The 26612-nt window shown below is 39.4% G+C and overlaps 1 protein-coding gene across 1 annotated transcript; it reads right to left on the reverse strand.

The window, feature by feature from the left end:
* Window positions 1-2091: 2091 nt before the first annotated feature.
* LOC132202246 (uncharacterized) lies at window positions 2092-14073 on the reverse strand. Its single transcript, XM_059629042.1, has 3 exons — window positions 13740-14073; window positions 11131-11291; window positions 2092-3084 (listed from the first exon to the last, which is right to left on the reverse strand). The coding sequence occupies exons 1-3, from the start codon at window positions 13981-13983 to the stop codon at window positions 3025-3027; spliced, it is 465 nt and encodes a 154-aa protein (XP_059485025.1). The 5' UTR covers window positions 13984-14073; the 3' UTR covers window positions 2092-3024.
* Window positions 14074-26612: the final 12539 nt, after the last annotated feature.

A 26612-nucleotide genomic window follows, 5' to 3' on the forward strand; every position in this document is an offset into this window, starting at 1 on the left:
TTTTGCAGTTTTACAAAACTTTCTTCACTCGGAGGCAGAAATACACAAATCTATTTTCAGCGTTGGGGCATCAAAAACTGTTACGAACAAGCCCTTGGGTGCGTCAAGTCGAGTGGGGCAGTTGCGGAGGAGAGACGGGGAGCTATTGCTGGAGGCCTCCCTCTGGGCTTGAGAGCTGCTCGATAGCACATCTTGATATCTGGAACGGTGCAGGTATTGCAACAAGCAAATCTCCTGGAGATGCCTCGACGGCCTTCGTCGCGCTAATAATGCATTAAGCGCCTCAAGTGATTGCGAAGGGAGTTTCGTTCAAAGGTACAACGCGCTTCGATATGGAAACGGCAATTAAAAAGCAGCAGCTGCGGTTGCCAGGCGAGAGGCAAATGTTGTTCTGTTTATAAAGCAAAATTTGACCCAAATTTATTGCGGTGGCTCTACAGTGTCGCTGCCATAATTAAACGTCAGCGTAAAATATTCAAGCGGGTAATAAATTTTGGAGGCAGAAATGATTTACTTGCAGCTATCGTGTTTCTCAGTATTTTTGCTTGTACCTCACAAATTTTAGCCGCGACGTCGTGAATTTTTATTTTTATTAAGTTCACAAATGGGTAGCCATGGAGATCAATGAGAATGCAGAGTTATTTTTAAATATATGTGTGTCGTGTCTTTATTTTCAAACAACCAAAAATCTACACGTATAATATATATTTTCATAATTTATTCGCGTATAATATATGTTTTTAATGTATATACTTTTATTTGAATGAATACAATATATATATTTTCATAGAGATGATACTGGCTGAGGCATTATTACTAGTGTTGTTCTTCTTCATTGTATCTTAATTTGCTTTTTTCTGGTAATTTTATTTTCTTTCTTTTTTTTAACAAACTGCGCGCACGCGCAGGGAGAGTGAGAGAGGTCGTTCGAGAGTTTTATTAATTTTTTAATCATGTTATTATTCATTCCTTCTTTGTTTGCATGTTTTATTTTTTTTAATATTTTTCAATAATTTTTGTCGAAAACGCACGCCGAAGTGCGTGCGCGCTCTCTTACATGGGTAGTTAGTAGTGCCGCATCGTGACGCGCTCACGTCCAAAAACACTCACGCACTCCGCGCCGAGGGGCGCGCGACGGCCCCGCCGCCGCCGGCCGAGCCCTGAGAACGGGCAGCGAACCGCCGGTCCGGGCGGGGGCCGCCGGCAACGCACGCACGCATCGCCACGCACACGTAAAAAGAGTCCGGGCAACAGGGGGGCAACTCCTTGCGGCGGGCGTGACTCGCGCGCCACCACACACTTAAAACACATCTATCACAACGGGAGCCTAGGCCTGGTTGAGTACTTTTTTTCGTAATAATAAGCGTTTGCATTATTGAGAGTGCGCGCAGTGCATAATATCGAGTGGCAGGAATGTATCACATTGTATTGCAGTGCTGGTCGGCGGCGCCGGGGCCGCCGACACCGGTGCAGTTAGGGTGCGAACGAGCCAACGAACCAAAGTCGTCTTACTTTATTGCTGCGGGTGCGAAACCCTGAGACAGATCATTCGGGGGCCGACATGCCGACATTCCCGACCGGAACGTTTCTGTCGTCAAAACTGGCGCCGCGTTTCCAGGGGAGACAAGAAAGTGAGAGTGCAGGGTGGCTTGTCTCGGCGAGAAACGCGGCGAAACCGGCTCGGACCGAAATGAAAAAGTGATCACCTCGATCCGAGTGGCTTTCGGCGTTTCGAAACGTTTTCGGTTTACATTATTTTCATTTGAGGTGCAACATTAATTTTTTTCCCATCCAGACGCGGTCGGGACACAGAGGGTGGCTTCCAATATCAGAGAACTGATTTTTGCAGCAGTCCACGCGCAAAGATTCTCGAGCATTGAATCTGGCGAAACGATTGTCGGTTCTCGCGCAACGATTCTCTCGCAAAGTTTCTCGTGAAACGATTCTCGACTTGTCAATTTCCAATAAATTTAATTTGTATTGAAAACGGAATTTAAAAGCTATTTTTAACTGTAAAAATAAAATGAAATTTAAAAAAAAAATTAAATATAATATGCATAAGTTAATCTTATTCTACGATATATAATTTAATTTTAAAATGTTTTTTTTTTTCAAAACAAAAACCAAACAAAATGTTATCATTTTAAAATTTAAGAACCTTTGAATTTGCTCCTTACAAGTTACATTTGAAATAAAGCCAGCTGCAGAGCACCTAAATATTTTATTATTTTATGTGAAAACTTTTAAAAATAAGAAATTAAACAATGCTCTACATGCATAAGTCCATAAATAATAAGTTGTGAATTGCTTGGAGTTTTTTTTAACAAAAATATTCACTTATGGAAAAAAAACATTAGAGTGGATCAATTGAAAATAATTTTTTTCATTAAAAATTATAATACATAAAGAAATATGAAGAATCGTTAGAGAAGCAACAATCGTTTCGCCAGAATCATTGAGCGAGAATCTATGCGCGTGGACTGCTGCGAGAATCGTTTGTCTGATATCGGGATCCACTCGCAGTGGTTCGTCGATAGATTTTTGAAAGTAACACGGCGGCCCCGCACACGAGAAAGAAAGAGCGTTGACGTTGGGCGCGCGCCATGTTGCGTAGCGTCGGACGCGCAACCCGCGCACCCGCACGGCCACCAGTGACGCGCCAAGCACGGGTCGGAGGCTCAGAGGATGACGCGGCGGTGTCGGGAGCGCTCATCACCCGACCGGTCTTGCTGGCCACTGGCCGTCGGCCGCGACGGGCGGGGCGGTCCAGCCTTGCGCGTCCGGCGCGTTCCGGCGCACGCTACATCGAGAGACAGACACCGACGACTAACACCTACAGACCAACATCGAGCGGCGGCCAAGGCAGCGGCCGCACACAGGCCGCGGCGGCGGCGGGTTGCGACAGAGAGAGAGAGACAGGGAAGAGCGACACGGAACTAGGGCGCGTGCGGGCAGGTCACGCCGGTCAAGGAGTTGCGGGCTGAGTCCAAGCTCATTCGGGAACTGCAAAAGCGGGCGTCGCGTCTAGCGGCCCCGCGCCCAGCGGAGCAGCGCGTCTGCCAACACGTCTAGGTGCGCTTTCGTCTGCAACAATCGAACAAAACAATTATCAGTTAATTAGTAATTTGATCAGAATAAAAAATAATAATAATAACAAAAAATTCCCCTATTTCTGAGAATATGTTAAGAATTCGATCTTTTTGATCTCGTAAGTTTTAGCAAAATTCTTTTTTTTTTTCAAAAATCGAATGTAACGTTTGTAAAAATAAACAACATCTTTTGGTTTCAATTTGAGTTTATGCAACCTGCTTCACTCTATCGTGGAGCGGATTGCCTAGTAATTTGATTTTGAGATGTCACGAGGGATGGCAAAGTAGTTTATCACTGCCCCAGTTGCCATTATCCACTTTTTATCTAGACATGTGACCACTTTTTTAACCTACTTGTCAATGGAAAATAATTTTCATTTTAAGTATATAATGAGCTCAGACTGCTATTTGTAAATAAACTGAAATGAATTATATGTTGAAAGTTATTAATTCATTCAACAAATATATAAATAAAATCATTAAGGACGTGATATACTTAATGTAGATGTTAAATGACTAGTTTTTTAGTAAAAAATGTAAGGAAATAAACCAAAAAAAAATTATTTAAATAAATTTTACATAAAACCCAATTATACATTTGAGTTAATTGATACTTATTGACATAGCAAAATTAGGTCTTTACAACAGTAGGAGCTATTTTTGGGAATTCTTTAATTGGAAATTGTAACTCGTAACCACCATTGTTGAAAATACTCGATTCCTTCAAAATTATCATATTTTCAGAAAATAGCCCATTTAAAATTTAAAAAAATTAATAAGCAGCCTATCAAAATTTGTACAAAAATTGCCACAAATTCCCATATGTGCTAATTATTTCAGCTGAAAAATTCGCTTAATAGGCGCCTATTTAGGCAGAAAAAATCATTTTTATTTCCCATATCTAGATTTCACGCTTTTCTAATTTCATTTGCACATCCAAGCGGAAACTAATTGTAAGTGATGCTAAAAGCTCATGCAAGATCCGTTTTCTTCGTTTCATTGACAATATTTCCATAAAAAATTCCTTTTGAAGATTTTCCTTTCAGTCGAGGCTGTGGATTTACGGATTTGCATTCGCCCTCTTTCATTAATTTTAAAGAGGTCAAAGGCGGAGAGATTTTGCGCCAAACTTCTGGGCCATGGCGCATACCGGTAATGAAATTTGGCCCTGATTAAATCGCTTTTGAGCCATGAAATTGCCGTGAAATTCGCAGTCTCAACACTGCTATGTGAAGTGGCTGCCGCCGCCGTCCGCCGTTCTTTTTTGACGAGCGCGCGCGCCGAGTGCACATGTTCGTTCCCTCGGCGTGCCGTGCACTTTGGAGAGAAGTAATTAGGTGGCTCTAATGGGAGCCTTGACATTTAATTAAGGAACTCGCTTTTTCCGCAAACGCAAAACAAAATGCTAATTTGGCTGCTTCATTATTCACTCTCGGCACTAATTGCCTTATAATGCAAACTTTGTCCCGCTGCGTTTATATATTTCGACGGCATTAAACTGAGCCAGCCCAAAACGTAACAAGTTTATTGACTATGCGCACGACACATTGAGCGTCATTAAAAATGAAACGACCTGGCCGAAATGTGGTCCAAGCGTGCGTGCGAACGACCGAAATAGCTTCGTTTAGAGTGCGGCTTCAGGTTTATTGATGATCTATAATATAGTGTAATAGCATTTCTTTTTACATCACTTGAGTGTTCATAAATTTGATGGCGCCAAATTTGCTGATCGTTGAATGAGAAGCAAATAAATTTTAGTACATCTACCATTTAACTCAAATTACTATAAATACGCCATGCGAGGAACGCCATGCTTGATACAATATTTTCAGTTTTAAAAACAGCAACCAGCAAAGTAAAAATTTTACAACTGAAATCGTAATCTAATCAATTTTTATAATTAAATATATTAGTTTATTGTCAAGAAATTAGGATTTTATTCAGTTTTTAAAATCAATTTTACTAATAATTTAAATTAAAAGTTGTAATATAATTACAATAATAATAATAAACACAATTTGCAACTATAATTTTAAATAAATTATGGTTACATTCATAAAAATTTATTAGTTCAAATGTAGATACAATATAAATACAATATATTTTTATTAAAATTATTCATCAAATTTATTCAATTTTCTTAAATTTAATATATCCTTATAATAGAGGGGTTACATTCATTGCATAATTGTCAAGTTGATTTTAATTATTAGTCTAATTTTCAGCTGATAAGCTCAAGGATAATAATTATGGCCTAATAAATTTTACTCTAAAAATTCTGGAAGGCAGAACTGCATTGAAAACATGGGAAAAAGATTAGTAAATTCATATTTTAAACTTAACTTCCAACAACCATGAAAATATAAATTACAAAAATCAACCTAAATATTTTTAAGCAAATAATTTAAATTAAGTTCATAAGTTCTTTTGAAAAAAAAAATGAAGATTGAAAGGTTAAATTTTGCCCATGCAGGGAGACTTTTTCTTATATATAAATTGACCCAATGTATGTAACAAAGTTAAGTCTTTATTCCGTGACTTTTTTTGGAAATAATATAGTTATCCGCAGAACTAAGCCAATTTAGTCCCGCAACGGCCTAAATTCCCTTCTCAATCAGCAACAAGGCATTTTATCCGTAAGTTAATTTGGTGACAGGAAAAGCCTCCCGTCTCAATACAGGCTCAATTGGTGGAAAATTGGCCGAGCTACGCGCTGTCCATGCTGAAGATACATCCCGCTTGCTTAAAATTTTTCGCACGTTTTCCTTGACAAGGAAAAGCTCGGATAAAACAGAAATACGGTCGTGTCCAAATTAAACGACGAATTCGTCCCGATAAACTCAAATTGGGGGCCTTCTGGTTTCATTGTGGCAAAACATAATTCGCTACCATTATAGGCGGACGATTGGATGGTCTCGAATTACCACAGCGGCGGGCAGAAGAGCCGTTTGTGTTTTGCCAGCTATCAGCCCAGTAATAATGGTATCAATTTGTGTGTCCGCCCGTCGTGCGCCCCATACCGGCAATACAAACAAAATTCTATTGATTCGCCGGCGAAGAGCTATTTTTGCCATTCAATTCCATCAGCGGCGTGGCTGTCCAAACATTTGGGTGCAGGCAGTGACCGCCGAGGGTGCAGGTGCCTCTCGCGGGCGGAGGGGGGGGGGATGATCGCTTGCGTAATGACCTGCGGAAATTGAAGGGCCTTTTCGCCGCCGCGACCGACGAAAGGAAAAACAATAATTTCGTGTTTATTTTCGCTCGCGCACTGGAACAAAGGCTCACAAATGGCATTTGGGCTTGATATTTTCCAGCGTGCTCTGCAACAAAACTGCTTTGTTCCCAGATGGATTGTTTAATGTTGAGAGCGGAAAATCCCTGGTGAATTTTCGCTGCTGCCGAACACTCTTTGTTCAGCATCGCCGCTTTATTTCCACGCTAAATGACGAGCACTTGTTTGTCTTCATGGAAATTAGCCTCCGATGCAATTTCGTAGAACACGTTTTGCATTTTAATGGTTTTTGTTGAATATTTCTCGTTTTCTAGGATTTTTCGCTTGTCCGGAATTATTCAAATTTCATCCACTTATTGGAAAGCAAATATCAAACAGAATCAATATTGTTTGCGCAAACATAAGAGCAGAATCGCACCGGTGAATAATTTATACCATAAACGTCACTAACGTTGGTGACAAAAAGAACTATTAGCCTAAATTAAATCATTTTTAAATAAGATAATTTTATACTGGAATACTTATTTAATTACTTAACATAATAATATAATATTAAGTATCTGTTTTATTTGTTAATTTTTATTAATAAATTATTTTCATTGTTTTTCCACTCTATGCGTATTGGTAGACCGCGAATTAAATTAAATATATCATAATATATAAATCTCATTTTTATATTTTTTAATTGACTGCAAAAAAAGAAGTAGCGAACTGGTAATTTTTTCACTAATTTATTTTACCTGTTTTGACGTGTTTCTTTTATGTATCAAATTAAAAAAAAAATGTTATTTTTCTGAAGAGATTCACTGAAAATATATTTCATTATTTTCTAAAGAAATAGGTTGAGACATTTTTGCACTTTGTCTTTCTTAGCTCTTATAAAAAGTGATGGAGAGGGAGAAGCGGCGCGGTTTAGATTTTTTTCGCAAACATTCTTGATAACTTTGCACTTCTGAGTAATAAGCGGAAGGCCTGGCGTTGGTATATTGGTGGTGGTGGCCACAAATTAACTAGCAACTCAGACATATTTCGGCTTGTACTTTTGACCTTTTTGCACTTGTAGTGTCATGAATATTTATGATTTTTCCAATTCGATTCTTTTTGCATGCACTTCGTTTTTTCTAGTTTTTAACAATGAATCATTTCTCTTATTTTTATTTTATTGTTTATTATCCTTATTTTTATCACTTGATATAAAAGTATATTTTATTGATCTTTTTTACACATGTCATACTTTAAATATTCTATTTAATTAAATGTGTGCATTTATAATTGTTTTAAAACTTATTTCCAAATCAGTATGCAAATAATTTTCCGCTCAGAGGTGAAAGAGGAATTCTTATTCAAAACAGCGCTTTTATTACCAGTTTGATCTCTCTTTTCTCGCTGGCCAATGAAAGGAAATAAAACATAAAGAGCGAGCAAACATGTGCGTGTCCCCGGAAAATTCCGCTCGTTCCACCGCTTTTTATGCACGGAGGTACTAAAAAGCATGCCCGAGTGTATTTACAGAGCTGCTTGTGGAAGTATCAAGTTAGTGGGGCGGCGCAGGAAGTGCAGATCGAATCGCAGCAGCACGCCCTATTAAATTTTATTTCAAAATTAGAAGCGAGTTTTTCAACGCCGCTCGTGAAAGTTAGCGAAATGACTCTCGTGCCGTTACTCGCTCTCGAGATGGAATCTCCTATTTGTGCACAAAAATAGAAACCCATTCTCATAACTTTATTGCTGAACATTGAAAAAAATAGGTGTATAAAAATTAGGGAGATTTTTATGAAAATGATAATAAATTTATGAAAAATTACTGCCGATTTAGATTTTATTATAAACTGTAACAAATCCACCGAAAATCAAATGAGCAAACAAAGACAGCTTTGCCATTCATGTGTCAATTTCAGCCATCAATTTGGTTTGTTTTGATTCTGAGGCTGCGGCTGTGTGTTTGTATTGTGCATTGCTTGTTTCCGTACGTGACCGCAATGCTCATGGCGTACAGTAATTATTCCCATTATTTGTATTCCGACAAACACGAGAGCGCGTCGCTTCTGCCACGGAGACTTGTTGCAAAAGCGCCGCTCGTTAAATCGGAAAAATGCAGCTGACAACCGCCATAAAATGCAAATGAGAGACTCACGCGGGTGTCGTTGTCCGCAACCGTAAGGAATTCTAATTGCAAAGAGCGAATGTATTTTTATAAAACACATTCCGTGCAGATTATTATTTCATTTTTTTAAATACGCCCATTTAGATTTATCAGCAATGCTGGACGTGATTAATTTTTCACGGGTTTTTGCTGCCTTTTTCACGAATAACAACATCAATTACTCTTTCAAGGGTCGACGAAAGCCTGATAAGCTCTCCACATTTCCAAGCTCACGGATATTTTAAGCCAGAGGCGACTTATTTCTGTACAGAAAATTTCCATCGCGTGCAACCGCGGCAGCGCAAAACCTGCCAAGCGCTTTGCCATTGAGGTGAGGCGCCGCCACCGCTCTTTCCGGCCGCTTTCGGTTTTTTACTCTAATAATGCAGGCGCACGGCTTGTAAATTTTCTCATTTCGAATTCTCGGCTGAATGCGGCACACACGGTTACAACTCTAGGTCGTTTCCCAATCAATTGAAACATTTTTTAATTTCATGAATGAAAAACTAGATGAATAAAATGTTTTAAACTTTAAACGAGCCATTTTAAATGCAATTTTTCTTAAAATTTCTTTTTTATGGAGAATAATTTGTGTTTCATTTTGATTAATACTTTTTTCATGTGCATTGTTACAATACATTGTTGAAAACAATTAATTTAAAAAAAGGAATTGTTGGTGAAAACGGCACCATCAATAGCAAGAATTCTGCTAAAACTTCCGAAATCAAAATCATCTCATCTACAAAAATCCAATAAATTTACTCGAAATCAAAATTACATAATTTTGTCATACATGGCATTTTTTTATTGGGCCTCAGTTTTTTTTTTTATAATTAAAATAATAATTAACTTCAATTAACTTTAATTTATCTATACGTGTTAGGACCAAGATTTTTTCTAAACATGAATTTGACTGGAAACCAGAGAACATAGCGATAATTTCAAGCCAAATTCAGACACTTTCGAAATAATTTTTGTGTCCACTTTGAACGCATTTGGCTCGGTTAGAGAAACTAATCCTAATTGAAATAAAAGAGGGACTGCTGGCAAAAAGGCTTGCATGGTGAGCAATGCTACTCTTTTCTTACGAGAAGAAAGGCGAGCCGGCGCTTTTGCCCTCAGCATACCCTGCACGACATTAAATCTCCATACAAAATAAAAACACAAATATACAAAGCTGGAAAAAATTTATTCTGTATGGAAATGTGATAGTCCGCTCGCTCGCACAACAGAAAACTCCTCGCTGATACATGCTTTTTGCTGACCGAAGAAAATGAAGAGAGGAAAAGCTAGCGGAAAAATATTGTATAGAGATACGATTATTGGGCTTCGAGCCCGAAGTCTATAAAATTTGATATTAAATTACACGCGTACATAAAGAGTATGGAGGGAGCGAATGAAAGAAAGAATCGTTCACCCGCCGCTGATTTAATGAAACTGAGCGTCTCGTTGGTTGGAGGAAGAATTCGCGCGCGCGCGAGCGCCCGACTGTGAAAATAAATGAGATGAAATATTCAGGCAAGAAAAAGCATATTGCATGTAATTGAAAAAAGCAGGCGAGGCATGAGAGAGGAAAGAAAAAGGCCAGCAGCTTTTTACGACGGCAGCATTCGTTTTACTGCGATGCCCCGTCGTAAAAGTTAAATTAATTATCTCTTCATTTCGGAGTGAATGAAACACAGCGGCCACTCTCAGGTTATTACGCCGCCTCTGTCCTTTACTAATTCATGCGTGCGCGGCGCGTCAAAGGCTCTCGCACGGCCATCGCATCCATAATTAATGGCATTTGTCGTTTTAATTAGCGGAAAAGCTCGAAATCGACCTAGACTTTGCGGAAGCAAAATTCTCGTCGCAAGAAGAAGTGCGCACTTGCCCCGTGTACATGCAATTTTTCCGCTCGCACGTCACAAGCCTTGTGTATTTTGCCGTCGTCTTTTGAAGAGAGTAGCGCCGGCGTAGCGCAAGAAGAGCTCCACGTCCTCTTTTTCCGCTGAAAGGGGCTCAAATTAAGAGGCTTTTTGTTTCGCCAGTGAAGAGCGCGCCGGGTCAAAGACGATGATATCATTTGATTATATTTCCCATTTCGTCGAATTGGAGAGAAAGAGAGAGCGGATCGTTTTCGCTAACCGTTGAAAAATGTTAAAGGTTAAAACACTCGGGAGCCGAGCACGTGACCTATTTTCGTTGGCACGAGAGTTTTTTTCCCTCGTTCTCGCCAAAGTGGAATTTATTTCCACAAACAAATTCATCCCGTTTTCCGCCGGCTCAGAATTCAAAGGGCCGGCCGACGCAAAAAGCGCACCATCTGGTGCAAATTTTAAATCCTCTTTTCCAATTTAAACGAGCCAAAGTCGAAAATCTGCCTGCAAGATTATTTTACTCTCTCTCTCTCCACAGAGCTGCGGGGCAGGAAAAACATTCAAAGAGATTATTAATCCGTCGCGGTTGTGTGCCGTATTTTTTTGCTTTCGTGGCGTCGAGAGAGAAAGAGAGAAGGGGCCAGTTTGAAGGGAAAAAAACACACCACGCTATCTCTGCAGTTTCGGGAAGAAAGGAGCCCATTTGTAGCTAAACCAAGCTAGAGAGATGCGATCGGCAGAGATTTATGGGCGCATGCAAATGACGTGGAAAATTGTGAGGGAAAAATAATAATAAATTGAACTCACAGTCTTGTAGAACATGCAGGCTTGACGGTCCTCGTCTTCGCCGTTGGGACAGTCAATGAAACCATCGCAGAGCACGTGGTCATCGATGCAGCGGTAGCGCCCCATCCTGTCCGGCGTGGGACATGCGAAGCGCTCCATTCCATCCTCGGCGGGCGGACACTCTGCAAAGCAAACAAGCAAAGAGTGAGTGAGTGAGTTATTTTGCAGACTGATAAAAAATTATAGCAGGAGAGCGGCAAGGTGCGGGGCCGGCGCGGCGCCAGTCAGGGGCGAAACTTTGGAAAAGTTTGGCGCAATCGATCGGCGGCAGGGGTCCGCGGTGGTCACGTATAAACAGAGAGAGAGCGAAAGAGCGGCCGGCGGGAGCCATGAATCGAGGTGTGGTTCATAGAGCGAGAGACCCTGCTTCCTTCCTTCCTTCGATCGGCTCCATTCACACCGGCGGTGCCCTCTGACGTCACTGGGTCGCGCTGACGTCACCCAGTCACCCGCCCTGCAGCCCCCGCGCCGAATTAATGCGCCAGATTTATAATCGGCTTGTTTACCCGAAAGAAGAAGGAAGCGAGAAAGTTTCGAGACGAAAAAACAAAACGATTCGTCTTGGGCGACGCGCCGCCGAAACTTTTGCGGCGCGCCCCAAACGCCTAATTGGGATTTATTATTTTTATTGTTAAGCATCAGGTGAAACAATGGCACGGGCACCCCGAGCGCCAGCAGCCAGCGAACGAGAGCGGATGACGCAAATCGTGACGCGCGAGCCCGTCAGCCAATGGCGCCCGGCCCGCTGGTATATCGAGCGGCCCGCGACCTGGGCCCTTCGCCCTGCCGATGACCCGACCTGCAAGTCCGCACGTGCAAACAAGTTGCATGCACGACAACAACCTGACGTCAGCCAGCGTTTTGGCAGGCGTTCAAAAGCAAGCGGAGGCCGCCCGCTTGTCTCGCCACCGCGAGCGCTGCGTCGCCCCCCTTCGTTGACGCACCCCCCTCCCCTTCACCGAGATATTTTGGGCTCGCTGCGTTCTGTGCGCCCAACGAATTCAAATTTATTATTCCGCCACCAAAGTAAAAGTGTGCAAATCAATCCCCGACCGGATTGCTGATACTTACTACCGCGGACACTTGATACTACCCTGAATTTTACTACCCTTTGTGGGGAGAGACACTGGCATTATGGGCGATTTATCGATCAAATATCGAATCGTTTACAACCGCAAGAGTTACATATTTTGATTGATTTATTTATTTTTAAAAGAAAAAATTTAAATAAATTTAATATTTTTATTAAACGATTGAAATTTAATTTTGTAATTTTTATTTTTGAAAAAATTAATTATTTACTGAACATTATTATTTTTCATTCTCCGCAATTGAAATTTGAAAAAGATAAGAAATGGTTTAAAACTAGCAAATGTCTGCTAAAGCGCTTAATATCAAAATAGACTCGGTCGCCACAGCTAAAACAAAATAGAGTTTTTAATAATACTAAAGATTGTAAGAAAATTACAATTTTATTACTAAAAGCTGTTCCATTATGATCAAATGTTTAATTAGTCCAGCGTAATCTAATTTACTTCTTCAATAACTAAAAATATAAAAAAAAACACTGATTATAATAAAATTATTATTTATATCTGAATGTTTCAAAAATTTATTTATAAATTGTAATTTAAAACCCAAATTTTATTTTGTTATTATTTTTTCTTTTTTAACAGTATCATGATTGTAATAATTTCACTTTCACTTTATATATTAAAAAAAAAACATAACTTTAAAATATTTTTGCATGCTGCTGCCTAAATTTTTGTTCATCCTCTATAATGCAGAGATAATTAAAAAATCTAAATTACGATTTGAAATTTTAATTTTTACATTCAATGTTATTTTATCAAAATACAAATAAATCAATCATGTGATATTTCCTATTCAATTTCTTTCCTCGGGGTAGTAAATGTCGTCGCCAACGATTCGATATTTCAATGATACATATATCGTAAATGGCTCTCCCCACGATGGGTATTAAAATTCCGGGTACTAAGTGTCCGCGGTAGTAAGTTACCTTTTACCTACCGACCGACCGATGAATAAAAGAAAATGTTTGGGAGCTGTACTTAAAATCCTAACGCACAAAACGTTCATAGATAAAGTGGATATACTTGAAAGCGCATTTTTTTTCTCGAATTTAAAATTAATTACGATGTAAAATAAAAGATTCGACAAACAACAACATTTAAAAGTTCTGCAGATTTTCGGTGAACGTGGAAATTACTCAAAAATTTGTTTACAAACATCTCAAGAAAATTATCTTTTAAATGTTTTAAGCAAAACGGTTGCTTGAAAATTTGCTGTTTTCTACTTTTAAAACTTAAAAATTTAATTACAAAATTATAAAGGGAAACTTGGGAATATTTGAATTTTGAATAAATTTCATGCAAGTGAAAATGACAGTGCTTGTGACTGTGCAATAAACATGTGCGCAATATTATCCGAGTAAAGCCTCGAGACAAACTTTGATACAGGAGAGTGCGGTTTTATAAGAAACAACAAGCGCGGTCAGGGTCAGTTTGGCAAGGGTGAGCCAACTGTTGATTCACGGGGTGCAATCTCACCTATTTGGGGCACGTCGTACTGGCGGTTGCCCCGGGGCGATCGCAGCAGGAACTGGGAATTTCCGGTGCCCAGGGAGGCGATCAGGTGGTCGGCCTGCTGCTGCTCGTCGCTCCGCTTGTGCCACGCGGCGGCGGCCGCCTCGTCGGTCCGCAAATCAGCGAGCCAGTCGCGCTTGGAGGCCGGTTTGGAGGCGGCGGCGGCGGCCGCCAGCAGCAGCAACAGCGCGAGGGTGGGTTGCTTCATTGCGGGGGGTGGATTATTTCACTGGACGGCAGTCACGGCGGCGGCACCACTTTTCCGGTCGCGTGTCCGACATGCTGGCCCTTGGGTCGCTCGCCTCGGTGTGTTGCCTAGGTGGAAAGGAGGGGCGCAGCGCCAGCACAGCGACACCCACGCTGGAAAAACTCGCCAGGCTCCGCTCATGCGCCCGCCGCCGCCTCCATTGATTTTTCCTGCCCGCCTGTGCCGCTGCCTGCCGCTGCACCTTTTCAGAAAATTATTCAACAGTTGCCCCCGCATTTTCGGTCGCTTGCGAGCGCCGTTCAACAAGTCGGCCCCGCAATCGCGTGTCGGGGCCGCCGACTTGGGCTGCCGAGCGCGTGCCTCGAGGCCCGCGCGCGCGACCTCAGCCCGGACCACAGCCCGCCCGCACACGCACTCCAGGCCAACACCAACGCACAAAGCGGCCGAGAGGACGGCATGAATGAAATTCAAACTTGTTAACCGCTCATTACAAAAAACAACCCTCGCATTATTTACATAATAAATTGGCCATGTTTGCCTCAATTTAATTTTGTACATGAGAATTCCCTCGTTAATTTGGTAAACTTGAAAGAAAGGAAAATTTCAAAACATCAGTTCACTCGTTTCAAGCTTGCGAGTACGAAGATTTTTTTAAAGATTAAATTTAACTCGCTTTTGGCTCCAAATCTTAAGTTTTGCTGATAAATTTATACAAATTACAGAATAAGAAGAAAAACTTTGTCAACGTAGGCTCACTGCGGCGGATGGGGTCTTTTTGATTTCAGAAGTTTAAGCAAATTCTTGCTAGTGGTGGTGCCATTTCGTTTCAACAATTCCTTTCTTTTAAATAAATTGTTTTCAAAAATTCAATTTAAATAACGTGATGCAAAAATTTAGGCAAATAAACAACAATATAATATACAAAATAAATTCTGATCGGCCTGGCAGACTTGAAAAATTTTAATTTTTTCTACTGGATTCTTTATTAAAGAATTATTTTAACCGTAATTCAAATCAAGTCTTTAAAATAATTGGAGCCATTTTATCAATTATTGGAAAACTATTAGAAATTTTAACATCCATTGTTGTAATGACTTGATTTGACTATTTTAATAAGGATTCCGTAATAAAATCGTGACTTTTTCTTTCATAAAACTTTAAATTGCAAAATTTAAAAAAACAAAAAACCTGCCTTTCTCTTCATTAATTACAAAGCAGGCATTTTTCTTGCTTCGGCGAGAAAATAAATTTGAAAAAAAAAACCGTCTCACGGTGTCAGTTTCTCACTACTTTGTTGTGTGACTAGCGCGTCTGGTAGTAATTTTAACAATTGGTTACACGACACCCTTTGTTTTTGGCTCCATTCTTTGAAGCTGGTGGAAGTGAGATTTGAGGTGTGCGTGTGTACGTGCACGACGTGCGCAAACTTTGTCGCTTCTCCTTTTGTTTTGTTGGAGTTTAAAGTCCTTTGCAGTCGACGACACACACAAAAGTTTGAAAACGCTCCGAAAACAAAGGCAAGAAGTATCATAACTTTCTGAGGCCGCGGGAGCATTAAAATAGCTGTACTATCTCCGTTCCGAGAAAAACACGGTTGCGTGCGAACAGCCCGTTTTACGGCGAAATCGCAAACGACGGGGTCGTGAGCGCCGATTCTGTCCCTTGACATCGAGAATGGCGAATACAACTTCTTAGTAAAGAAATCCACCGCACATTTAGCTTACGTCAGTGGATTGTGCCGCCGCCAGTGAAAGATATCAAATGAAGTTGCAAGTCATTGCACATTTTTAACGCGAAAGCACGTCCTCGCTTCTAATTTCGTGTAATGTTTGTAATAAAATACATATCATGACGACGATGTGCGTCATAAAAAGACTCAGGGACACAATATCGCATATCGGTTCTTAAAAATTGAATTAGGAAATATGCAGAGCTAAGAATGTCTATTATCAACATGAGATTATTTCTGATTTGCAATAAGAAGGGTTTAATTTACTTCATTATAATTTATTATTTCTATTATTCGGTGGCTTTTTTTATTATATTCTTATTCATAAATTAAAATAAGATACCTTAAATTTAACTTAATATCTCGCAATCCAGATTTTACAGGGTTTATTATTTTCATTTTATTTATTTTGCTTATTAGTGCCTAGTGATGTTTTGTTACTGTTACGCAGAAGTGGAAATCCATTTATGGTCTCGAAGAAGATGAGGAAATGTCAACAAAATCTGTGCAGATGTTTATCAACAATAGGACTGTAATAATTATTGTATTTTCGGATGTTTCTCCTCCGCATCACTGTGATTTTGTTTTCACGCTGTCAGGATAAACGTACAAGAAAAAGATTCGCTGTGAAGTGAATCTTTCTGAAATCGGCAGGTTATTTATGTTTGCAACAATGGAGGCGCCCGCCGAAGACCACGCCATTGTAGGCGGCTGACATGCGAGTCCACTCTTCGCGCACGCAAAGCCAATCATTTGACCTTTCATCTGGAAATGTCGTCCGCGATTCAAAGCGAGCCATAAATCGAAAATTATTTGCTCGGAGCGAATCGTTGGTTGGCATGGTGGGCGACGTCGTTCGTGAACGCGATCGACGTCTAGCCCCTGTCAGAAGAGTGAGTTATGCAGCCTGGACGACAGAGAGGTCCAACTGGTTGCCTACGCGGCCCCTTGGGTTTTCACGATTGATTTGTTACTTTTGCGTCGATGGTGCATTCATCTGAAGCAGCAGCTACAAGGCGTTACATAACCAAACAGAGAGAGAGACCGACAATGGCTCAAATTGCGTTTTCACGAGTGAATTTGATGACCCTGTAAAGATTCCCTTCTATTTGTGCACATTGCTCTCAACCTACGCCAACGCGCACATTTTGCACATTCAACAGCGCATTGAATGAAAACTGAAGCCTTTGAATATTACGTTCGTTTTGTAACTCGATCACAAGTTTATTTATAGCGTGGTGACGGAGAAAAAAAAAACACATTTTAGCAATAACAGCAAAATGCAATTAAAACTTTTGTAAAATAGTGAAAGTTAAATTCGTAATATTAACTTCTCAAAACAAAAGAGTGTTTTTTTTTCAATATTTAGCTATGAATCGATTCATTTTTTGCTCTATTTTTAAATTTTAGGCCTTCTGTGGATAAATGTTTTCAATTTGATTACAAATTACCTGGAAACTTTGTTATTCGTCTTGAACCAATAATAGAATTTTTCCTCAAAGGGTCACGGTGAAAGCTGTCTAGCCAGGGTCACGCTTAAATGCTTCAATTTTTTTTTATTATTCAGAAACGGTATAAACGGGTGGGAAATAAATGAGGCAGATATAGAAGGAACTGCTTTTAGTAGTCGCATGGGCAATAAATTGCCACGATTAAAATGCCGGCGAGTCACTTGCTTTTATCGAGTCTCGGGCGAATGTGTAGTCAAGTTGTGCATGCCATATTTGGCGACCGATCAAACCCCCGCCCCCGACATTGGCCGGCTCCAAAGGGCAAGAGTGCACACTTTTCTGCATTGTGCTGTTGGCGCGCTCGAATGATCTCGGCACTTCGTGCATTCTTTCTTTTTTGCTCGATAATGCGACACACGAGCTCTCTTTTCCACCAGAGTTGGCTTTCCTTTCCGACCACGTAACGTGTATTTCATTGGCTCACCTTCTGCTCGTTTGTCACTCTGTTGAAACGTGTGCAATCCTGCAACTCATTTTTAGCAATTCAATATCAAATTTTTCATGCTCCAGGTTTTCTCAAGGCAAAATATTAATTACTTTAAACATAATAAGACACCTATTTTAATTGGAGTAAAATATATTGAATAATTTTGCCCTCTTCTTTGCAATTATTCATTTTTTTCTGCATTTTGTTTATTCATTTAGGGTTTACAAACGGCCGATGTAAATATATTTTTTACACTCGCCTGATGTGAATAAATAAGTTTTATGACCTTTATTGATTAATTATTTATACATAATTATAAAGTATGACTGAAAAGCAAACAGAAATAAAAAATTTCCATATTTATAAAGAACAATTTTTCCAATTTTATTATTATTTATGAATAACTATTATAAATCTTTGTATTTATTAGTTTAATTTTTTTTTAGACATATTCGTCCTTTTGATACATGCTGCTTATATTTTCATTTTTCTTAGTTAGACTAGAAGAATTCTTTGAATTAGAAAATAATTTGGTATAAAATGATACATTAAAAATGGAAATTAGTTCACGCCATGTTTGCGTATTCAAATAAAACTTTGCATTTTTCAGTTATCATCACGGCAATGTGACCTACATTATTTTTTATTCATGAGAATCAAAAATAAAAGGAAACCAAAAAGATGCTTCTCTGGTTATTTTTGGTGCTAAAATTGAAACATTTTCCTCGTGGGCTTTATTTTCATTCATAAGTAAACTTTTCAAACAAATTCGCGTTTACCGTAATAATGAATGAATCCAAGTTTTTTTTTCTTTGCCGAAAGCGACATGAGAATTTGACGGCTTCCCTAGCGGGTCCAATCGCGGCAATGGGCGTTTCGATTCGCATTGATATACATACACTGAGACGCAAAAACTGGTTCGCCACTAAATTAATGATAACTTGAAAGGGGCGAGTGGCGCACGCCAACGTCACGCTCGTTTAGCCTTGCACACAAGCTGCGATTACACAACCGCGGATAGAGCGAAAGAAAAGGAGGAGGTCTAAAAATAGCAAAAAACGATAAGGCGCGCGCGGTGTTACATAAAAACGCAAGTCAAGATGGTCGTTGGCGATACGCCGGGCTGCTTTTTCCGCGCGCGCTCCACCAAATTATGAATCGCCGCCGCCGTTTCTGCTAAATAATGCGCCCCGACGACGAGTGTATCCATTACGATGTAATCGCGAGCGAGTGCGCGATTTGAGCCCGCGAAAGAGCAGCTATCGCAGAAGAAGACTTGGCCCCATATACAGGGCGTTTATTTTTGGATCGACCCCCCGTGCAATTGACTGTGGCATAATGTGCGCTATCAGATTGTTGCGTGTGAATGGCCAATTATTTCGCTCGCTCGGCAAACTCCCCGCCCGCCCGCCCGCAAAAGCGCCCCGCACCACCATTAACCTGTGCAATTAAGAACTCGGCGACTTTATTTAATTTCCAACTTATTCTTCCATGAGAAATTAATTAATTTCATTCCCACGCTTTTCCGTCTCTCTCTCGCTCGTGCGTTGCAAAGTAATAAGAAACTCCATACAAAGTCGCAACTAATGGAAAAGCAGGTGGTGATTATTTTCTCTCCTTCGTCCTGTGCAAAAGCAATCAACTCGAATAAAAAGGAGGAAATTAAGTATTAGCCTGACACCTTCCTCCGCTAGAAAATGCACAAATACTTTTGTTAATTTTTTTGTTTACGCCTCCAGCTTTGAATTGGTGTCTCGCCTACGACGGACCGGTCCAATTCCTGAATCGGGGTTGGTGCAAAAAACATGCGGAGATGTATTTGCAGCGTCTCTCCGTGTTAGAAAGGTTTGTAATTTGTAATGCTTGGCCAATGCCGATGATCACTCTTTGCTAAAATAACTACAATAATATTTTGATTTGAAAATATTTCACCGAAATTTTGTCTTACATTTCATATTACACGTGATGCCCAAAGGTTTCCAGTGGGAATAATATCAGCTTAAGTAATTGTTCATTTTCCAAGAATTTTCTTATACGTTAATTTACTTTATGTAAATTGAAATTCCCTCTCACTTTAATTGAAGTTCAGGCTATGTTTATTTAAAAATACTGTTTTGCAATACCACATCTTTCACAGAATTTTAAGGTGATTCTTCTACGGGGTTTTTGCCAAAACTATAGAAATGCTGTTATTGATAACAAATGATTCAGTTTAGAAGAGTTGAACTTTTGTGATAATGTTCCAAGTATGAAAATGATCTATTTTCGCCCCTTTTTCATTTTGCAAAGTGAACTACAATTTTCTAGATAGCTTTCAATTTGCAAGATGTTAAAGTATCCAAAAAAAGAGCAAAAAATGTATACCTCTTAACCTCTTTTGGAATTTTATTACTCTCTGGGAAATCAAAATTTTTTATTTTTGACACTTTGATATCTTGCGAATCGAAAGCTATCTAGAAAATTGTAGTTCACTTTGGAAAATGAAAAGTTACGAGCATAAGAATGTTAAAAAACGTGGATTTTTACCCGTTTTCAACCTTCGGACATTACTTTGGCCCCCTGTAAAGATGCGATTGGGCGAAAATAATTAATTTTCAGACTTGAAACATTAACACACAATATTTCAACTCTTCTAAACTAAATCATTTGGAATCATGCATTTCTAGTTTTGGCCAAAACCCCGCAGAAGAATCACCTTAAACTAACAGAAACCAGGGGCCCTTGCAATTTTCATTACATAATAATAACAATATTTTTGATAAAAACCTTTTCATCAAATCTTACACATTTATATTTACAAAATAATGCAATAAATTGTTATTTCTCCGCACAATTTTTATCCTTTTTGCAATGTATAAGATTCAAATCGCTGGGAGCATCTTCTAGAGAACTTTCGATTTCGCATCCTGTGCGTGGGCATTTGAAAAGAAAGCAAGGACGAATGAAAAAGAGCCACCACCGCCGACCTTTCTTTCTCTAGCACCTCTCGCCGTGTGTGTGTGTGAGAGTGTGTGTGTGTGTATCGATCATTTATGCATACGCTAGAGAGCGAACGCGCTGCGGGAGGAGGTGCGGCGGGACGGACGAGTCGTCGTCGGTGAGCGCGCGCGATGATTTTTTGCTCGTCTGGCGCGAAGACCGAGAGGCGCCTATTTTGCAATACACTGGCGTCTGCAGCCCCTGCACAAATAAACAATTTTGGCACGTAGTTCGGGGTCACAGAATCAATCAGCCCGCTCGTTCGGCAGCGCCCGCGCTTCCCCTGATTGAGAGGCGCCGCGCCTCCCACACGCGGCCTCTGTGCAGGGAAAGTGCAACATCGTCATCTTGGTCGCGCGTGGGACGCTCGCGTGATGCGTCACGCGACTTGGCGCCTCCGCGGGCGCTCGCTTTATTGCACCGCTGATCGCTTGCTAAACTACGTTTATGTGCTCTTCGCGACACATTGCGATGAAAGTGGGATTGAAACTGTAAATGTTAATCTTTACGACCTCAGTGCTGGGGGTCATAAAGGCGAACACTGATTAATTTGGGAAAACAATCAGTGGTTTTGGTGAAAAATTATTTTAATTATTTTCAATAAATCAGGAGAGAATACGGATAATTTTATTGAAAATGATTAAAATTACTTTTGATGGATTGATGTCATTTTTTAACTACAATAATTTTGTTACAAATTCAATGTTCAACAATTGTATGAAGTATGTACGAAGATTTCATTTTAAATTGATTTTTTGTTATTTACAAAGGTGGCTTTTTAATTGTTAAGTATTTTTTATTTTTACCTATATTGACCATGCTGATAAAATACTGTTGTGCTATATAGAACTGCGGATATATCTTAGACATAATTAAATTATAAAATACTTTTGTTTAAATATCACTCTTTTTTTTAAATTTAGTACTGAATAAAAAAGCTATTAGGTACTTTATCCACCCCAAATAAATATTTCGACTATGCCGAACTATAATAATAAGTAGTAAATATTTCAACAAGTTATTAAAAAAATATTCAGAAACTAACAAATTTGAAAATATGTAGCTTCAGCAAAATTTTTGTTATTGGTGTTGCCGTTTTGTCAAAAAAATTCATTTTTCCCTCCCAACAATTGATTGTTTTTCAATACCTGTAAAATATTTTGCATCAATTTGGACAATGAAACTTTGAGTTACTCGTAACATGCCTTAGAATGAAATCATCAACCCAGATCATTCAAATTTTTAAATAAAAAAGGTCGTGATTTTGAAAACATCAAAATTTGATAAAAAAAAATAAATAATTATCGCCCACTTCTCCAACGTTAAAACATACATCCCATAAATGCGATAACTTTTTGGGCTTATTTTACATATAAATCATTTTGAAATCTTTTAGAAACAAACAAACACTTGAAATTAAGCACATGTAAAATCCATAAAATTCAATTTTAAAAAATTTCAAAGGTTAATTGCGTTGCAAGTCTATATTTTCCAAATTTCATACTCCTGGCGTAAAGGTTTAAGCTGTAAGGAAAAGCTAATTATAACTTAATTTACTTTAAAAATAACAAAATAAAGCAGGAAATAAGTTTTATAAAATATTGGGATAATTTACTGCATTTCAGGAGTGAAAAATGGGAAAATTGAAACAAGATTATTACAAGAAATTCAATCTCAATTTAAATATTTCCTACGGCAGGTAAATGTGATTAAAACATGTTCAAAATTTCTGAAATCTCACCGTTGTCTCCAATTGCAATGCAATTGTTGCATTTTACAACCAAATACATTGACAGATCAAACATTGAAAATAACATAAACGAGAAACTCAAACAAGGTTTTGCCGCTAAACAAACTTGCCGCACGAGGCTGTTTCTAATTAGCGCAGAAAGCAGTTATCGTTCCGGGGGCAACAAGATGCCTCGGGTGTGTTTCCACCAACAAGAGTTTCCGCGTTTCCAATTTCCTGCCCCCACTCGAGGAGAACGAATGTGGGCGGAATTTTCAAAGTTCAGAAAATAAATAGAAACACGCGCGCGCGGGTCTAAATTTAATTTAAAAGGCACAAAGTGGTGCGGAAGGACGCAGTGAGGGGCAGCGAAATTGAATGTCGAGTGGGCTTTTAAGGGTAATATTTTAAGACGAGCGACGTGAAATCCCGCGCCTATATCTCATTAGGTTTCGGAAATTTATGAGACAGCCGGCGTTTAATTTGCAGTCGGGTGGATTCTGCAGAGGTGCGTTCCCGGCCGGTCGCTGATTGCCTCGTCAGCAGCTCGTTTTTCGTCACCTAGTCGTGCGCCGCCGCCGCCGCTTCACGTTCACCTTTGTGCGTGCGAACCGACAGGCCTGCGGAATTCGTGTGGGCGCCCAGTATAATATCCATTACAGGAGTGAGCCCTTTTTTTGCCTTCGGAGCAAATTATATAAAACACATAATTACGCAAGCAGATACCCGCACCGCGCGCAAAAAACGAAACGTGAAATTTCCTCCGCGCCGCTCTTTCTCTCTCTGTTAATTAATTCTGCAGGTCGTGTGTTGTGCGCAAGAGTGCCGCATAATCCTGCCCTCGCAAATCCATCGCGTGCTGCAGCTGTGCCCAGCAGCTAGGCGTGTGTCACTCAGGTCGCTGCTGTTGTTTTAGGAAAAAGTGTCGCTATCAAACAAATTGCTCTCATTGCCATGCTAATTCTTTTCAAACACGTGCTGCATTACAATTTCCTTGAATAGCGTTTCGCGTTACATATACTTCAAACAAATGCATATATTTTAATTTTCCTTTCGCGATTTTTATTTTATGTCCATCCTGTGGAACAAGAATTTGTTTAATTATACAGAAACAAACTCGCATGCCTTCCGAAGTAAAAAAATGACTCAATTGCCCAAATTTTTAAAAACAATTTCGTTTTTTTTTTTCAATTAAAACTCTAAATTGTTTGCTGTAATAATCTAGGGTCCTGCATTTTAGTTGGTTTCTAGGGGTCAAAAATTGTACTATTTGTAATTGATTTTTCAGAAATTTAGTCGCCTTTTTAGCTGGTTTTTGCCATAGCAGTCGGTTTTAGTTGATATTATTTGTATATTGGGATTTTTTGATATTACATGAAATTATTAAATTATAAAATAAAGCATAAATAATATTTTATCACCATTTTAAATCATTTTTAAATCTCCTATCTAGCAATTATGCATAATTTTGAGATTCTATATATGATACGCTGTATAGAAAAGATAAAATTGCTGAAACCATTGAATTTTCGTAACTTTGTTGAACTATTAAATGCGTGTTTTGTTTGATATTTGGCAACAAAATTTATATTTTGTTTTCAATATGACAATTTATAATGTTTTAAAAAAGCTCAATTTTTTTCATTATTTGGAATTTTTTTCATGGATCTATATTCTATATTCCTTTTTTGTAATAAAAGAAAAGATGAAAAAATGGCTTTATTTATATTTAGTGCTAATTTCAGTTGCTTGAAATAAAATATGAATGAAAATGTTTTTTTAAATAAATTTAAATTTTTTTTAACAAAATTTATTGAATTTTTGTTTTAAGTATGGAAAAACCTACTTTTTTTACTTTTTAAAAAGTTGAAAAAGTGTGATTTTAGTCTGCTTTAGTCACTTTAGTTGGAAATTGAGAAATACTCGGTTTTAGTCAATTTTAAATAGGTGCCAATTATCATAAAATCATTTGATTTGTGCAGAAAATGCACTTTCGTAACCCGAGCGACGTAGAAAAAAGTTGATCATTTAAAATGCACAAGCCTGTAATGATCTAATAAATTTGATTGCGGTCTTTTAGTTTATTATGTCGATTTGACTACGAGAAAAATAAAATTTCCCAGACTTTGGCAATTTCAATTCATTCCATGCGAAACTCACAGCCCTATTATAAGAGACTCAATTTATGATAGATTTAAATGTTTGTTGCGCAAAGTATAATATTATATTAATGAATTTGGAATTACGTCATATTAAATAATTAAAAAAAATTATAAAAGAGCGCATTATTTCATTTAGGTATAATTTCCTGGTATTTTCGAAAGCAGCCGTGATTTTCAAAATTGTTCTAGGGACAATTTGAGAGAATATTTTAGGCCTTTAGAGCTTCAATTTGAGCAAACAAATTTTACTTTTTAAGAATATTTTTTCCTATTATTTTCAAGAGCAAAGTCGATTTTGTGGCCACAACTGACGTGCGATTGCCCTTTCATTTGCCACTTCTGTTTGTTCTGTATTTGTTTATTTTGTTTTGAGAAAATTTAATTGACTCAGAATAATTATTTGCTCTACAAGACGAGCATTGTTATTATATACTTTGCTGGGTTACAACCGAAGCAGCACACATTTCCATTTGCTAAAAACAACAATCCCCAGGTGCATCTCAGGAGCGGTGAAATTAAGTGTAAAGTTCACTCGCGTCGATTTTCCGCGAACACCCACCTCTATGCAAATACGTAACAAGCGGGGAGAAGTTTCGTCGCTCGCTTTATATTCCGATGACAAAAACGGCGCCGGGGATTTTTCTATGTTCGCAAATAAAAAATAAAATAAAAAAAAATAAGGGAAGGAAGTAGAGTGTCATCCACTCTCCGAGTGGTGTGCGTGAGTTTGTTGTTGCTGTTCGGTTGTGTTGTTTCATTAGCAACAATGGGCAGGCGGAGGCCCCCGAAGAGAAACACAGAACGCGAGATAATCCATCAGCCTGTCTCATGAATGAATTGGCGTGACGTCACTCGCGGTGACAGGCCTACAGCTAGGTTCTTCAAGAGCAAAGTGCTCTCCCTATGATTTATGACTCATCCGCGCGCAGTTCGCGTTTTTCCCTCGGCGAATTTTGCTTGTGGAAAAATATCAACGGAAAACGAGAGGCGCCACTCTGGCAGCCCCTCGCGTTCCCACATTTGAATGTGCCGAGAGAGAAGAAGTAGAGCGGCGGTCGGTGCGAACCGACGCGGTCGCTCGGGCCACGCCTGGGGACCTGTTGATTTTCATTCAGCCCCGCGGCTCACTCGGCCGCCGATCGATAAAAAAGGCCCCCGAACATTCTCAGTGTCAGTCAGTGCGCCAATGATTAAAAGCCTTCTTCTCGCAGTGTATATTTGCTCAGTGTAAAATAAATTAATTGACGTCAGCAAAAGGCAGGCTCTTCCTCCAGCACTTTGCCGCTGTAGATATGTGAGCGAAACGCCAAAGCTGGGTTTTTGTCAGCGTCGCAGCCAGCAGTGCTGGGCGTTGCTATTCATAGACTAGTTGCGCCACATTGCGTTATTAAGGGTGAATGGCTTGTTTCTGATCTAGCTCAGCTCACTTTTTAACCTATTTTATAAGTTTAAAAAGAGGCTCACTGAGGTGGATAAGGTATTTTTGACCTCGGAATTTTTGCAAGATTCTTGCTAGTGGTGGTGCCGTTTTAATATACGATCGAATGTAAACACTGCGATGTAACAATTTGGAGAAAAAATAAGTTATAACAAACAAACATAAGTAGTTAATTATCCACAAATTACTAACATCATTATTTTTTTATTTTTTTTATTTTTCGCATTATAGGGAAGGATAAACGTTTTTGGCAATTAAATTTTCATTAAAATACATTCATTCTATTTAATAATAAATTTTTAATTTTTTCATAAGCCGTGCCTCCTTGGGAAAGAGCTCCCCGGGAGAGCCGTGGCTCCTCGGAAAAGAGCCATTGCTCCTCGGAAATGGAGCGCCGGCTCCTCAGCAGCGCCGGCTCCTCAGGAGCGCCGGCTCCTCAGGAGCGCCGGCTCCTCAGGAGCGCCGGCTCCTCAGGAGCGCCGGCTCCCAGGAGCGCCGGCTCCCAGGAGCGCCGGCTCCCAGGAGCGCCGGCTCCCAGGAGCGCCGGCTCCCAGGAGCGCCGGCTCCTCAGGAGCGCCGGCTCCCAGGAGCGTCATAGAAACACACTTTCAGGCCTGGCCATAATGAGCGAATTTAATTATTTTTTTCCACTAC

Source organism: Neocloeon triangulifer, unplaced genomic scaffold, assembly GCF_031216515.1.
Source record: "Neocloeon triangulifer isolate White Clay Creek 2 clone unplaced genomic scaffold, ASM3121651v1 ptg000015l, whole genome shotgun sequence".
NCBI classification, from domain to species: domain Eukaryota; kingdom Metazoa; phylum Arthropoda; class Insecta; order Ephemeroptera; family Baetidae; genus Neocloeon; species Neocloeon triangulifer.